Genomic DNA, 17,102 nt, shown 5'->3' with positions numbered 1-17,102 from the left:
TTAAATATATTCAAGAAAGAGTTGGATATATTTCTTGAGGCTGAAGGGATCAAGGGATATGGGGAGAAGGCAGGGACAGGGTACTGAATTTGGATGATCAGCCATGATCTCATTGAATGGCGGAGCAGGCTCGAAGGGCCGAATGGCCTACTCCTGCTCCTATCTTCTATGTTTCTATGTTTCTATGTATATTATAATATTAAATGACCAACCCGCTTCCCGTGAGCGGATGTGTCACCTGCCCCTTGTTCTGCCACCGTTAAAACGGGAAGAGGGTGGGTTCGAGGCGGATTGGGTTCCTGTTTGAAATTTTTTGAATTTTAACCTCTGACCCAACACCAATCCACCTGTGTTTGGGAGTTAAGATTCAGCCCAAAATGTTTACCCCATTGCTGCATCTCTTGTAGAGTGGCATCAGTATGTTGTACACATTTACTGCCTTTCAGTTAGCTTGCCAAGCTCTTTTGCACGATGTGGGTGCCCCTTTGCTTTGCACATCCATAAAATGTACCCTTTAATACTTTACAAAACACACAGAAAATGGAAAGCCGAAGTCCGTCAGATTCCCTAACCTGCCAACAAGCCCTTTTGAAGCTGTGACGGAGAATGGCACTTCAGGCAGGGTGAGTAATGCATAACTACCAGGAGGTGGCAGCAAACCACCGCTCCAGAGGTGAGGTGTATCCGCATACCTGACTCAGGAAATGGCACCCATCAAAATGTTTATTGAAGCAAATCCGACAAATGCAGGCTCTTACTGAACAGATCAAGTATGATAAAAATGCTCTATGACAAGGAACATGAATTAGTAGTTGTTGCGCTGGGTGCTTCAAACTGCTGTCTGTTTATATATGCGATATTAACACAGGAAACAATGTGCAGCTACTATGATTAGTGCAGTTAACCTTACATACACAAAAACAAACTGAAAGGAGGAAAGCCATTCTGCCCACGGAGCCTGTTTCCTCCAGAGATCAGAGATTCTCATCTTGTTTTCAAATCCCTCCATGGCCTCACCCCTCTCTATCTCTGTAACCTCCTCCAGCCCTACAACCCTCCGAGATCTCTGCGCTCCTCCAATTCTGGCCTCTTGTGCATCGATCACTCCAACATTTGTGGCCGTGCTTTCAGCTGCCTAAACCCTAAGCTCTGGAATTCCCTCCCTAAACCATCTCTATCACTCTCTCCTCCTTTAAGACACAGCTTTTGGCCATCTGCCCTAATATCTCCTTATGTGGCTTGGTGTCAAAGTTTGTTTGATAACACTCCTGTGAAGCGCATTGGGAGGCTTATTACACTAAAGGCGCTATATAAATGCAAGTTATTGTTATGTTTCTACCAAATATACTCACTCTCCAAAGGGAGGCAACTAGCCACATATAAGCTTCCAAGAGGATACCATTTTGTGGGATTTCTCCTGGACTCCCAGGCGTAATCAAATGAAACTGCAGTCTTATTACCAGTAGTAACGGTCACGGTCTTGGTCCCAACACGTAGGTCATTGTGTAAGCACAGCACTCAGTACCTATCACTCCCCTTGTCATGGGTCTCCAGTGAAAGCTGCTGCTGGTTCTTCAGCACTTGTGGATCAAGGGCGTTGCAAGTGCCAATAACCCGGGGGAAGGGGAAATCCAAATATAACGCTTTTGAAGGAAGTGCCAATTCCTTTCAAATGTCTCCTGTCCTACAATGTTACCAACTCCATATCCTGCAGCTTCTTCAAGCTTGAGAGTGACACTATTCAGGCCACTCTCAGCAACCCCATCAAGTGCACCATCAAGAAAACTGTACAACCATCCAACAGGGAATGATTTGGAAAGGATGCAATAGTATCAGTTTTTCACTTTGACTGTGATGTTGGAGCATTACAACACTCCCTCTAGTATTCCAACTGGGAACAGCTTGCAATGTGCACAATAAAGAAAGAAAGAACTTCTTATACATCATCGTCATCTAAAAAGAAAAGAAAGACTTCCATATCTATAGCTCCTTTCACAACCTCAGGATGTCCCAAAGCACTTTACAGCCAATTAAGTACTTTTTGAAGTGAAGACACTGTTGTAATATAGGAAATACGGCAGCCAATTTTTGCACAAACAGCAATGTGTCAGATAATCTGTTTGTGATTGTTGAGGGATAAATATTGGCCAGGACACCAGGGAGGATTCTCCTGCTCTTCTTCCAAATAGTCCCACGGGATCCTTTACATCCACCTAAGAGGGCAGATGGGGCCTCAGTTTAATGTTTCTCCAACAGAGCAGTGCTCCATCTAATTTTCAGCCTAGACTTAGTGCTCAAGTTTCTAGAGTGGGACTTGAACCCACAACCTTCTGACTCCGACACAAGAGTGCTACAAACTGAGCCACGATGGAGTCTTATGAGGGAAGACATTTGCAGAACATTTCCTCAGAAGATTAATAGGTGGAGTAAAGTCCATGACTGAGCAGATTGTACATGGGTAGAATTGATAGGCCAAATTGACTTTTCTTTATGCTTTGAGAGACAGTTTTTCCCAGAAATGAAGGTCCAACAATCTAGATGTGGGACAGTTGTGTTATTCCCTGAATTGGTGGGTCACAATAGCAATTTATTTGAACTTTGAAAATATTTTTTCTTACCTTTTCTCCTTGAAGTCCGGCTTCTCCTTTTTCACCTGGATCGCCCTAAATGAGGAGGCAGGGATTTAGCTTGGCTATCTAACAATAAATATCCAAGTGTTTCACGCAGTGAAACATTTAATTCTGCTAATAGAAATCTGAGCCTAGTTTGAGGTTCACGAACGGTAAAAATGTAATTGTGAAGCACGGCAGGGGTGAAGCATCAACAGGTGCAGCAGGCGGTTAAGAAGGCAAATGGCATGTTGGCCTTCATAGCGAGAGGATTCGAGTACAGGAGCAAGGGTGTCTTCCTGCAGTTGTACAGGGCCTTGATGAGACCACACCTTGAGTATTGTGTGCAGTTTTGGTCGCCTTATCTGAGGAAGGGTGTTCTTGCCATGGAGGGATGTGCAGCGAAGGTTCACCAGACTGATACCTAGGATGGCAGGAATGACGTATGAGGAGAGATTGGGTCGATTGGGCTTATATTCGCTGGAGTTTAGACGAATGAGAGGGGATCTCATTTAAACTTATAAAATTCTAACAGGACTAGACAGACTAGATGCAGGAAGGCTGTTCCCGATGGTGGGGTGTCCAGAACCAGGGTCACAGTCTAAGGATAAGGGGTAAGCCATTTAGGACAGAGATGAGGAGGAATTTCTTCACCCAGAGAGTGGTGAACCTGTGGAATTCTCTACCACAGAAGGCAGTTGAGGCCAATTCATTAAATATATTCAAGAAGGAGTTGGATATATTTCTTAAGGCTAAAGGGATCAAGGGATATGGGGAGAAAGCAGGGACCGGGTACTGAATTTGGATGATCAGCCATGATCTCATTGAATGGCGGAGCAGGCTCGAGGGGCCGAATGGCCTACTCCTGCTCCTATCTTCTATGTTTCTATATTTCGATATGGAACTTTAAGATGTTCTGGAAGTGGCGGCCATTTTACTAACTTCTTCTGAAAGGGTGAGCTTCAAAGCATTTTCCAAACTTAAGTCAATCCCATATTTGGTTTATAAGAATCATAGAATGATACAGCACAGAAGGAGGCCATTTGGCCCATTGTGCCTGTGCCGGCTCTTTGAAACAGCTATCCAATTAGTTTCACTCTCCCTGCTCTTTCTCCATACGCCTGCAATCTTTTTCCTTCAATTCTCTTTAGAAAGTTATTATTGAATCTGCTTCCACCACCCTTGCAGGCAGTACATTCCAGATCACAACAACTCACTGAGTTTAAAAAAAAAATCTCCTTAGCTCCCCACTGGTTCTTTTGCCAATTACTTTAAACCTGTGTCCTCTAGTTAATGACCCTCCTGCCAGTGGAAACAGGTTCTCCTTATTTACTCTATCAAAACCCTTCATAATTTTGAACACCTCTATTAAACCTCCCTTTAACCTTCTCTGCTCTAAGGAGAATAATCACAGCTTCTAGAATCTCTCCACATAACTGAATTCTCATCAATTCACAAATATCTGAATTTTAATCCACTTTGGAATAGTCTGGTTGTCAAATGAGTCTATGTGTTCTGTTCTTCTGTTGGTCTCGTGAAACTACGGGCTGGATTCTCCTCTTTAGGGTGAAGTAGTAGTCGGGCGGGACGTCCACCCAGCTCTCCAACTCCGCCCCACCCATGACCCATTTTCCTGAGTCAGGGGTCATTATTTATCCACGGTGGGCTCCCAATGGGATTGCCGCCACCAGGAGAGTGCCTGTCAGGGCACAGCCATGAAATGCCAGCGCCCTGCAGCACCTGAGGAGTCGCCAGGTCATCAACAAACACCTCAACGTATTCTATCGATCCGAACCCTCAGATTGTTCTACCTTTTCACCAAGTCTTCCCGGAAGCCCGTCTTTTCCCGGAACTCCAGGATCACCCTGTGAAAGAATCAATAGCCACAGATGAACTGCATGAAAACCTTGTAGATATTTGTAGAACCTTGTTGTACAGCCAGTGCAGAGTTGGTCCTTTCCAATACAGAATCCACTCAATCTGGTAGCTGCCGAGTGGAATCGTCATCATTTTCAGAAAGAGTAAAAAATTCTCGCCAGTAATTTCCGCGTGGATTCTCCCAATCTCCTGCTGTAACTTTGCCGGGAGATCGGCAGCAACCTTGCCAAATGGCCGTTTGCTCCATTTTTCTGGGGATTCTGCCAAAGCTTCGGGGGACATCGGGAGAAGCCCTGCTGAGATTCTACCTCTCAGTTCATTGTTCATGTAACACCTGATTGCATCTCTCTTTTTGCAGACAGCCCTTTTGTTCAATAGGGATATAATAATGGGCTAGAATTTGCTAGCAAAATAACGGCGAGTTTAATGGCACTCACTGTTATTAATGTATAAAAAAACAACACAACTTGTGGCGAGGAAAAGATGCCCCGTGAGTTGCGAATCACCACAAGTTGCAGGACGATTTGCGCCGCTTCACCGTTAGCCTCGTGTAAATGAGAGCTTGCCCTCAACCACCCTGTCAGTTTCAAGAAATTGCTGCTTTTGCGCTGTTATAACAAATTAAACTCACTGCAGAGAGTTAGGGCTGGTACTTAACAGCGTAAGGATCCTTTTAAGGAGATTTATGTTCCTGCAATGCCACACAACCTCTCCGGCACAGAAACAGAACAATTGAAACTGTGGCATCTCATTCCTGCAGGTAGTAAATTGTTCCTAGAGCTGACCTGCCCGTTCCTCTCTTGCCCCCCTCCCCCTCACTGCACTCCATACTGCAACTCAAGTAAGGAACTTAACCACACCATGGTCCTTGTTTAATGAGTGGAAACCAGGGATTGGAATTTCCGTGTGGGTTTGCCCATTTCCTGCTGTGACTTTCCCGGTGTTTCTCTGGGGACTCCATCAATCTCCCGCTAAAGTTAGGGCTGATGATCGGAAAAACTCCCGTGGAAATTACTGGCAAGGAGCAGGAGGACTGAGGCAGCTAGGTTGTTTTCTTTTAGGAGCTGGGGATTTCATTTTCACGGTTACCACGGCTTATAATGGAGGGCAAGGTAAGTCAATGCTGCTTTCCAAGAACCAGCCACAGCGTTGAAATTAATTTCATTGCAATAAGCTGTTTGCGGTGGAAAAGTGGAGCTAAGTCATCCAAATTGGATTGCTGCCCTGGTTCCTGTTTACAGCTATAAATTGTCTATATGGTAAACAGGTTCAATCAGTTACAAGAGTGCTGTAAATACAAAGAAGTTACAACATAGAAACAGGCCATTCGTCCACACCAGTCCATATTGGCATTTACCCTCCATATGAGCAGTTAGTCCTAATCACAGTTACCCACCCTATTCTCATATCCCTGCATCCCCTTTTCCTTCAGCCACCTCTCCAATCTAATCTTGAATCTTGAGGTGGTTTTTGCCACAACCACTCACCCTTGAAGTCAATTCCACATCCTCACAACTCTGTAAAGAAGTCTATCTTGCCTATGTTCTCAATCTCTTAGATTTAATCTTATACCTATGGCTCCTCGTTCTCAACCTCTCAACTATTGGAAACACCTTGGGCTGGATTTTCATTGAGGAGGCAGGTAGGAGGCGGGACTACAACTTTTGGGGTTGTAGTCCCGCCTCCATCGCGTTGTAGCCAACCCACGTGATTTGCACTTGATTGACCTGGTTGAGCCCGCCCAGCGGGCTCAGCGGGCCAATTAAGGATCACCCAGCAACAGGTGACGTCACAGATTGATATTTCATCTGTCAAGACCTTTTGACAGATGAAATATCAGCGTTTCACAGCTGTTTGAAGCTGTCAAACACTGACAATCTGTACTCTAAGTTAATTCCTTCCTCTCAGGATGATTTAGAGATCTCTCCAGAACAGAAAGCTGAATGCTGCAATTTTTGACAGATCGCGGCTATTCTACTTTCTGTGCCGGTGAGATGAGGGACTCCCGAGACCTGAAGGAAAGAAGGCTGTAAAGGTAAGTAAAACTTCTTTAAACACTTTAAACATACCAAACACACTTACCTCTGCACTCGTGCACCCATCACTCACCTGAACACCGGACATCTCGACCCCTCCAAGCCCTTCAGCCCGACAGCCCACCTCGCTAACTTGGCGTGGTTTGGAGCTGTCGGGAATCCCACACTTCAAGAATGAAAATAGGGATTAGGCTAAAAACTGCCTGTTAACAGGCAGTTAATTGGCACTAATCCCCTTCCCGCCTCGGGGAGGCGGGTCCCAGTGCAGGTCGGGTACCCGCCTCCTTTGAAACTGGCATGGAGGCGGGTTGGGGGCGGGATGGGTTCGTGCCCCCTGATTTCAAGATTTTAACCCCCCACACGCCTCCAATCCCACCTCAACGGCTCAATGAAAATCCTGCCCCTTGTCTCTACTTAAACAAAAGCAAAATACTGCGGATGCTGGAAATCTGAAATAAAAACAAAAAATGCTGGGAATACTCAGCAGGTCAGGCAGCATATGTGGAGAGAGAAACAAAGTTAACGTTTCAGGTCGATGACCTTTCGTCAGGACGTCTATTTACCCTGTCCTTCCTTTCCATAATTTTAAACACTGCTATCATATCGCATATCATATCATATCATATCATAAACAAGCTGCGTAGCCACCAGGACTTCCAAACAAGCCATAAGTGCAACTGCGCAATGGGGAAATCAGAACGTGTGGACAATGGCTGCCCATATTATTCACAAACCTGGAGGGGGGGGGGGGGGGCGGTAGGGTAACTTTAACCTAACCCCCCTGGAGGGAGTTTGACAGGATCGGATTGACTGCCCGTTTTACAGCCCACCTGATTTTATGTTTCCAATGGAGAGTTAAATTGGACGGGATGTTAAACGGTCAGCTGATCTGATCCAGGGTTAGGTTAACATTACCCCACCCCGATGTTCTGACTGTGGTCCCATTGTTCTCGATGGAGGCCTGGAAAGCAGGATGAGCTTTTCAGGAGCTGAGGATATCCCACTGACCAAGTACAGGCCCAGAATGTTTGGGTATGGATTACTGAGTATATCAATGCTGGCTCAGAAACCCTAAGGGGGAAAAATTGAGCCACACCCCCTTTGGGGCGCTATCTACTTTTAGCGCCCCAAAAAAATTAGCACCCCTGTGGCCAAAATTCATCGGTAGCACCCCAAGAGGGAAGCGGGGTGCTAGTGGAAGCACCCCACCTCCCTCTTGGGGCGCTGCGAGGGAATATCATGGTGCTACATGCTGCGGTATTGCAGGCCTTCCTTCCCCTTCTTAAAGGGGAGGGGCCTTGCGCAGCGCAACCCGAAGCCCAGCCGGGCCACCAGGGATTGGAGTGCCGGCAGAAGAGCTCAGCACTCAAGCGAAGTGCCGGGCTCACGGGGCGCAGCCGACACTCCGCGGTGGGGCTGGTCAGGAGGCCTGGGACAGCAATGGGGGCAGATGCTGGCAGGCGGCCAGCAAGAAAAATGGCTGCCCGGCACCTCGCCTTTAATTAGCGCTGCTCCGGCTGCAGGTAGGCCCCCCTGACCCCGTCAGACATAGCGTCCAGCGGTAAGCCAGGGGGCGCTACCGAAGATTACGGCCAGGGCGCGAGCGGGGTGCTGCACACGGTGGTGACGTCATCGCCGGTGGCGCTCTGCCACAGGGTGCTAACGGTTACCGCCGCCGCTAACCTCCCGTTGAATTTCACGGGAGGCATTGGCGGTGCCGCGCTTAGGCGCTAGTTGCTTTGCGTCCCGTTAGCGCCCTAGGGCACTAACGGGAGGCGCAAAGCAACCAAATTTTTAGGCCTAAGGATTTGGAAGGGTGTTGGGAAGAAACATCATGATTTGAAGATAGTCACCAAGATAATATACTTGCTGTAAATGCTGCAGCCTTTATTTTGCACTGCATGCATGATTTCACTGAAGTGGCTTAGGGTATTGCAAATGTCACTGGAAGCCATCCTTAGTCCTTCACTGACACAGATATAATTGTGTAAACATGTCAGAATGAAGGTGGTGCTTTTTTGAAATGGTGATTGGTGGCGCTTAGGGACATAGGAACAGGAGGAGGCCATTCAGCCGCTCGAGCCTGTTCTGCCATTTAATTAGATCATGGCTGATCTGTAGCTTTACTCCATCTACCCGCCTTGGTTCCATAACCCTTAATGCACATTGCTAAGAAAAATCTATCTTTCTCAATTTTGAAATTTTCAATTGAACCCCAGACTCAACAGCTTTCTGGGAGAGAGTTCCAGATTCCCACTACCCTGTGTATGAAGAAGTGCTTCCTGACATCACCCTGAATGGCCTCAGTCTAACTTTAAGGTTATGTCCCCTTGTTCTGGACTCCCCCACCAGAGGAAATAGTTTCTCTCTCTCTACCCAATCAATTCCTTTAATCATCTTAAAAACCTCAACTGATCACCCCTTAATCTTCTATACCCAAGGGAATACAAACCTAGTCTATGCAATCTGTCCTGCTAATTTAATAATTGTTTTATTTGCCAACATTTAGCACAGAATTAATGCAGTGCAGACATATTAGCATAACCTATGATTTACCACAGAAAAAATTATGTTGTAGTCTATACTTTACATGGAACAATACACGGGTGAGAACTAGATTCCTGTGATTGGTGCCCCTGAATAGGTCAATGAACAACTGCAGTTTTCCACATCAATACTTCCAGTGGCAACACAAAGTGCCAGGCCCCAAACTAGCATCTCAAGGTTCACACCGGTTGATGGGGAGGAGGAGGCACTGGGTGAAGCACAACACAATGGCGATGAAGCGGTAGAAGACAAGGGAAGGGGTAAGGGAAGTGGGGACTTTTCAGAGGTCAGAAGGTGCAGAGTGAGGAGCCATTGTGCTCCCTCCCCTTTCTTGGGCATTCCAAAAGATACTGGTTGAACACATGGACAGCGTGGAGATGTCTCTTGATTACATCCTTCACTTCACAGGAAGGGTGGATGGACAGTTATCTGATATGCAGTCTGCTATTGATAAGGCAGCAGCACCACTTGTGAATTCAATAGCCACAACATGAAATCCACTCAAAGGAAGGTTACTGAGGTTCAGCAGAGAAAGATTCAGGAGCCTCAAAGATATGCAAATCTACCCCATTATATCTTTGCTATGGTTCAGTATGGGGATTCACGGAAGGGTTCATTCATCATGCACACAATGTGTACCCCTCGACCCCCAAGAGCCAGCCTTCTATGGGACCTTTGTTTTCAGCCATGCTCGGTGGTAGCACGCTGGCCTCGGAATCAAAAAGTTGTGCATTCAGGTCCCACCCCACAGACTTCAGCACATAATCTCGGCTCACACTTCAGTGTAGTACTGAGGGAGCGCTGCACTCGCAGAGATGCTGTCTTTCAGATGAGCTGTTAAAACGAGGACCCGTCTCCCCTCTCAGGTGAATGTAAAAAATCCCATGGCACTATTCAAAGAAGATCAAGAGAGTTTTCCTGGTGTTTTAGCCAACAATTATCCTTCAATCTGCACCACTAAAACAGGTTATCTAGTTATTTATCTCACTGATGTTTGTGGGACCTTGCTGTGTGCAAATTGGCTGCCTACATTACAACAGTGAATACATTCAAAGGTACTTTACTGGCTGTGAAGTGCTTTGGGGCATAAAAGGCGTTTTCAAATCAAATCCTTTCTCTTCCTTTCTTTCAAACAACTCTGCCACATTGGACTTGGTCAAAATGAAGGAATCATGTGCCCTCCCTGGGTAATGTGCATTGAGGTGTGTGAGTCTGAACTGTTGGCTGCAAATCATTGTGCACATTGAGGGCAAGTGCTCCCTATTCATACATGGCCGGGATTTTGAGGAGGTGCAGGAATGTCCTGCACTTTGGCTAAAAGCCAAGCTGCCTTTTCTGCTGCTCATAATCAATGGCCAACTCGTGTGTGCCTTCCAGAAAGATGTCCAGTCACATCACAAGTGCAGCAGCTCGCTGCACAGCAATTGATTCCAGAGGAAGATGCCTGTGAGATATTAATTCAATGGTTTCCAGCTGCTCCTCTTCTTGACCCTCGCAACACATTTTCCTGCACCAAGCAACACATGTCAGCAGTAGTTTCGGGGCTGTGCCTCATCCATGCCTTTGTTAGCTCCAGACTCGTCTATTCCAATGCGCTCCTGGCCGACCTCCCACATTGCATCCTCCGTAAACCTGAGCTCATCCAAAACTCTGCTGCCTGTATCCTAACTCACACTTGGCCCATTTTAAGATAGCTTCAATATGATTCAGTAAAAATAAGTCTGGGGTCAGAATAATACAAGCTGTCTAACAACCACTTAGGCAATGTACCTGGTGTAATTACTGTACAAGGGACAAATGATAGAACAAAGTGGGAAAGCTAATTGGATAGATGACGATACTTGTCAAATGTTTTCTCAGCAATGTGTTCTATCCCCAGAGGCACAGAGTTAAAGTAAAGTCTGACATATTATTCATGTTCTTACATCATACCTCACGCAGTGCTTCTTTGTTCAAAAGAATCATCCTTCTGTCGTACAGAATTGGTAAATAATTCCTGGTACACATAGCTTTATTAATTTAGAATGGACTTGACTCTGAATTGTAGTGGTATTATTACAAAATTCCTGATTTGTTTTGCTCTTTCTTGGGTATTATCGCAGGTCAACAGGATGGCTGTCACCTGCTCCTGACCCTCCACCAACTCCGCTCAGAAACTGGCTGCTGGGTGAGAGTGATATGGGACGACACCTCCCTCTGATTTCCCTTCCTCCCTCTGGGGCTACACCTGGCCTCTGCTCAGCATCTCACACACAGGCTGGGATTTTCCTCGCAGCTGCTGCCGCTCCGCCGCCGTTACTTTGCCGGAAGAGGGTTGGAATTTAGCCCTATTTACCCACGTAAACCGGGTTTCCACTGCACGTCTGCCGATGTTACAGTGGTGGAGGGGGAGAAGCTCAGAGGAAATTCCCGGTCATAAAGTGTGACTGAGCTCGAGAAGTTGGCACATGTAGGGACATGGGCACGAACTTGGATCTCTCCATTCGGTGGAGCCACTTACTGGGGTTTCAAAGCATTGCCCAGGTCTTTAAGTTTCAATGTGAGCAATGTCAGTGTGGGAGAATAGAACTCATTTCCACTTCAGGCAGGTCAGGTGCAGAGTAAAGCTGCCTCGACTCTGCCCCAACCTCAGAACAATTCACTCCCCCCACCCTGCCCACCTCCACCCCTCTTCCTGTGCCTTACCTCAGCTCCTCAGTTGCCCTGGTGATACTGGGGGAAGAGTTTCTGTGCGCTGTGTGCAACTGTATTTCTTGCAAACTAGTTTAAGATTTTGTTACACAGAGTGCAAAACGGAAATCTTGAACAGCCTCCCTCCCCGTCATGCAGTAAATAAAAGTGATCAATTGTGGTGTCCTATCAATCAGAAGCACCAAGTTAACAAGAAGGGATGAGAAGACAAAAAGAAAGACTTGCATTTATATAGCGCCGTTCACGATCACTGGGCGTCCCAAAGCACTTTAGAGCCAAAGAAGTACTTTTTGCAGTGTTGTCACTGTTGTAATGTAGGAAACCCGATTTGCACACAGCAAGCTCCCACAAACAGCAATATAATGATGGCCAGAGTGATGTTGATTGATGGATAAGTATTGGTCAGGACACTGGGGATAACTCCCCTGCTCTTCTTCGAAATAGTCCCATAGGATCTTTTACGTCCACCTGAGAGGGTAGACGGGGCCTTGGTTTAACATCTCATCCAAAAGACAGCACCAGTACTGCACTGGAGTGTCAGCCTAGATTTTTGTGCTCAAGTCTCTGGAGTGGGACTTGAACCAACAACCTTCATGGAAGTAAGGCAGTCATTGCCAAATATGAGATAAATTCAGGATACCAGCAAGTTAACAGTGCATTGCATGATTGGCACTACTTCAATAATTGGCACAATTTCAAATTACCACAGTAAAGCTGTGTTATTTCTACTGAACCATCAAGCCTGGATAAGCCTGGACTTCAGGCCTGAATGTGCAATTCATCCCTTGCCCTGGACCTGTTGCATAAATATCACAAGTAATCAAGATTATTAATCGATGGAACTCTATGGGCTAAAAATTATTTTCCCCTCAAAAACAGATACAGGAATCGCAATGCGGGATCAACTCGTGCCCGTTCAAAGTAATTCAGGCAGCATGCAAACTTCATGCTGCCTGCTAATTAGAATGATTGTGGTGTGCAGCCCAGCGCTAAACACGCTGCTGAGTGGCTGCATGCTCAGCAGGGGGTCCAAGTTCGTACAACTCCAGCACCTATTAAAGCTAACCAGCACTTCTTAAAGTCAGCCTGTACCTCTTAAAGGGGAGGTGGATTCTGGCTACAGCAGGTGATTCAACTGGCTGGGGAACAGAGTCTGAGCAGGAAGAAGTACAATGGCACAACAGTGGCGAGAGCGTGCTGCAAGGTTCTCGGATGCAACACTGGAGGCCTTGGTGCAGGAGGTGGACAGGAGTAGAGACGTCCTGTTTCCACAGGGGCCAGGAAACCCTCCAGGCAAATGCGGAAAAGGCAATGGGAGCAGATAACCATTGTGGTTGATGCCAGCAGTGTAGCCCCGCGTGTTAATTATATTCAAGTGGTGTACAGCAATTGGGCGCTACTTGTATAGAGGTGATGGGTATTAACTGGGGCCTCTGCTGTGCTCATATAAATATATATATGTGAGCAGGCTGGGGAAGGGCTGCAAGCTTATCTTGGGGTGAATGGTGTTAAGTCTGTGTGTTCCAGTTATGGTTAATATGAATCACTGCACACAGACCACAAGAATAACTTTAACAGGTCTTTACTAGTCGAAGGTCAGGGCTGAACTACTCAGCAAATTACTACACAGCACTTATATATCGGTGTGGTCACCACCGGTATTACCGTATACAGCAGCCAGAGAAAGTAGTACATCTCTTAAGGTGGAACAGGTTTAAGTTCTCTTAAGGTGGAACAAGTTACATACACCACAATCCTCCCTTTTTAGCTTAACAGTTATATTACGGGTGACCGTCTGTGTGGAGTTTGCACATTCTCCCCGTGTTTGCGTGGGTTTCCTCCGGGTGCTCCGGTTTCCTCCCACAGTCCAAAGATGTGCGGGTTAGGTTGATTGGCTATGATAAATTGACCCTTAGTGTTAGGGGGATTAAATACGTGGGGTTACGGGGATAGGGTGGGATATGTGTTGGTGTAGGGGTTACGGGGATCGGGTGGGATATGTGTCGGTGCAGGCTCGATGGGCCGAAATGGCCTCTATCTGCACTGTAGGGTTTCTGTGATTTCTGTGATTTCTGTGATCCCCATTTAACATAACATAATAACATATATACATATACAACTTCATGTAGAAACAGTTCAAAGGTTCAGTCTCTCAGGAGGCCTCCTGATTCGAGTTGGATAACGCCTTTCAGGGGTCTCTGATTCTTGTTGCTGAGGTGACTCCTCTAGTTGGTCTCTTATGTCTTGGACATCATCATCAGGTACATTCACTGCCGAGGTAGATGCTTCAGGTTCACTAACTTCTTCCACGGTTGTCTCTGTCGTAACCATGGGTTCGACCCTTGTTCTCGATTCTACCAGTTGGTCAGCATGACGCCGTATTACATTTTTACCAACATCTACCGTGTACATCAGGGGTCCTTGTCTGGCCCGAATTGTTCCGGATTGCCATTTCTCGTTCCATAGTCCCTGGCCAACACTGGTTGTCCTACCTCGAAACTCCGAGTGGTCTTGTTATTTATATGCTGGAACTGTTTGTTTTCAACTTCCCTCCGCACATTTGGTTTTAACAAGTCCAACCTGGACCGCAACCTCCTGTTATAAAACATCATGGCAGGACTTTGGTTTGTCACTGCATGAGCGGCGTTTCGATATGCCAGTAGAAACTTGTCCACCTTATGTTGTAGTGGAATCTGATCTTCGCTCATGGCCTTTATTGCCTTTTTGAATGTTTGTACAAATCTCTCGGCCAACCCATTTGTAGCCGGATGATATGGGGCAGAGGTATAATGTTTCACCCCATTCTTCTTTAAGAATTTTTGGAATTCTTCTGACACGAACTGTGGTCCGCTGTCGGAACATATTTGTTCTGGCAATCCGTTCCTTGCGAATATCGTTCTTAACACTGCAATTGTCTTTTCTGAAGTAGTGGTAGTCATCTTGATCACTTCTGGCCATTTAGAATGTGCGTCCACCGCAATTAGAAACATGGAGTCCATGAATGGACCAGCAAAGTCAATATGTATGCATTGCCATGGGGCTGAAGGCCATTCCCATGGATGCAGCGGTGCAATCGGAGGTGCATTTTGCACTTTTTGGCACCCTGAGCAGCTTTTCGTCAGCTCCTCTATCTGTTGGTCGATACCTGGCCACCACACATAAGCCCTAGCAAGGCTTTTCATCTTGACTCCTCCCAGATGACCTTCATGCAGTTCCTTTAGAACTCTTTCCCTTAACTTAGGAGGAATAATCACTCTCGTTCCATACATCAATGTTCCTTGACAGACGGACAGCTGGTCTCGTCTTGCCGAGAATGCCGGGAACAGAGAATCACCGTGTGCTGGCCATCCCTTCACTGTCACCTCGTAGACTCGGGACAGTGTCGGGTCGTTCCTGGTTTCTCTTTCAATACTTGCATTGGTGACTGGTAAACACTCGATGATGGTCGAGTGAAATAACTCAACAGGGTCAACCTTCGTTGTCTCCTCTTCTTCAGGTAGTGGCAGGCGCGACAGCCCATCAGCATTACCATGCTGCTTTGTACCTTTGAATTCTATCTGATATTGATGTGCCCCTAGGAAAAGGGACCATCTCTGGAGTCTCTGTGCTGTCATCACCGACACACCCTTCTTAGGGTTAAAAATGGATACCAACGGCTGATGGTCTGTCAGAAGCGTAGACTTTTGGCCCTGCAGGTAATGATTAAACTTCTTTACTCCTCACACAAGGCTGAGAGCCTCCCTATCTATTTGAGCATAGTTGCGCTCAGCGGAGGTCAATGATCTGGATGCGAACGCGACTGGCCTCTCCGTGCCATTTGGCAACTTGTGTGAGAGTACTGCCTCAATACCATATGGAGAAGCATCACAAGCCAAACGAATAGGCAGTGTTGGGTTGAAGTGAGCCAACACTTCCTCTGAGGTTATCAATTCCTTGCTTTTGCGAAAGGCCTTCTTACAGTCCTCGCTCCACTCCCATGGTACTCCGTTCTGCAAAAGAGCGTTCAGCAGGTGCAGTACCGTGGATAAATTTGGCAGAAACTTATGGTAATAGTTAATCAATCCTAGGAACGACCTCAACTGAGATACATTAACCGGAGCGGGAGCCTTCACAACCGCTTCGATCTTGTCAGGAGACTTATGAAGTCCCTCCTGGTCAATGACATGGCCACAGTACGAGATCCGCTTCTGAAAGAACTCACATTTCTGCCGATTAACTCGAAGTCCATATTCTTTCAATCTGATGAGCACCAGTTCCAAATTTGCGAGGTGTTCCTCGTCACCCTCTCCTGTAATCAGAATATCGTCCAGGTAACATTGTGTGCCTGGAATTCCCTGTAATACCTGCTCCATGGCCCTCTGCCAAATTGCTGGAGCCGATGCCACTCCAAAAACCAGTCTATTATACCGGTACAAGCCTCTATGCGTGTTGATCGTGAGGTACTGGCGTGACTCTTCCTCAACTTCCATCTGTAAGTACGCCTGCGCCAGGTCTATTTTGGTGAAGTGTTTCCCGCCAGACAACGAAGCGAAGATATCCTCAATCCGCGGAAGCGGATACTGCACCGTGTGAAGCACCGGATTAACAGTGATCTTGAAATCTCCACAGATGCGAACCTTCCCTGGTTCTCCCGGCTTGTTGCTCGAAGGACGTTTCATCATGGGAACAATGGGCGTAGCCCACTCACTCCAGTCTACCTTAGACAGTACTCCTGAACGTTCTAGCGCTTCCAGCTCCGCTTCCACAGCAGGTCGTATCGCATAGGGTACCGGCCTGGCTTTGAAAAATTTTGGTTGTGCATGCTCTTCAATCTTGATGTTTGCCGTAATTCCTCTCAGTGTTCCCAGTCCCTGCTGGAACACCTCTTTAGCATCGTCCAATATTCTGGACAATCGTTTAGGTTTGACATCTGTTTCCCTGGCATCTACCGTTAGTGCTTTTAAGGAATGCCAGTCCATATTCATTTTTCTAATCCACTCCCGTCCCAGTAGTGGTGGACCTCCTTCAGGTAGCACATATAAGTCCATTCCTCGGCTTTCTTTGCCCTTGTGGACCACTTTTACCTCTATCTTTCCGATGGGGTATACTCTTTGCCCCGTGTATGTTTTCAATACAATCTCCGTATCCCGTAGGGGAATATGTTGGAATAACCTTTTGTAATCTTTCTTATTCATGATCGTCAATGCCGATCCAGTGTCCAATTCCATCTTCACTTGGACTCCTGCTATCTGAAGTGTGACCCAAATTGTCTGGAAGTCTGCTTCCTTACCAACGTTGTGTACTCTTAAGCTACCCAGTTCATTACTGCTGGCGTCTGAATCTGACTTCTGTTTGTTCGAAC

General features: G+C 46.6%; 1 protein-coding gene across 1 annotated transcript in view; it reads right to left on the bottom strand.

The window, feature by feature from the left end:
* LOC147112378 (uncharacterized) overlaps positions 1 to 17,102 on the bottom strand; it is a 244,816-nt gene that overhangs the window by 206,328 nt on the left and 21,386 nt on the right. Inside the window, exons 5-6 of the mRNA XM_085998167.1 lie at positions 4,421 to 4,474; positions 2,619 to 2,663 (exon numbers count right to left, since the gene is read on the bottom strand). Coding sequence (XP_085854293.1) covers positions 2,619 to 2,663; positions 4,421 to 4,474 — 99 coding nt within the window. The remainder of the gene's footprint in view (positions 1 to 2,618; positions 2,664 to 4,420; positions 4,475 to 17,102) is intronic.

The sequence above is a fragment of the Somniosus microcephalus genome, chromosome 9 (assembly GCF_052327205.1).
Source record: "Somniosus microcephalus isolate GS21.2 chromosome 9, FLI_Smic_1.0, whole genome shotgun sequence".
In the NCBI taxonomy this organism is placed as follows: Eukaryota; Metazoa; Chordata; class Chondrichthyes; order Squaliformes; family Somniosidae; genus Somniosus; species Somniosus microcephalus.
The sequence above is the reverse complement of the archived record's forward strand: the minus strand, read 5'-3'. Positions and strand labels throughout refer to the sequence as shown.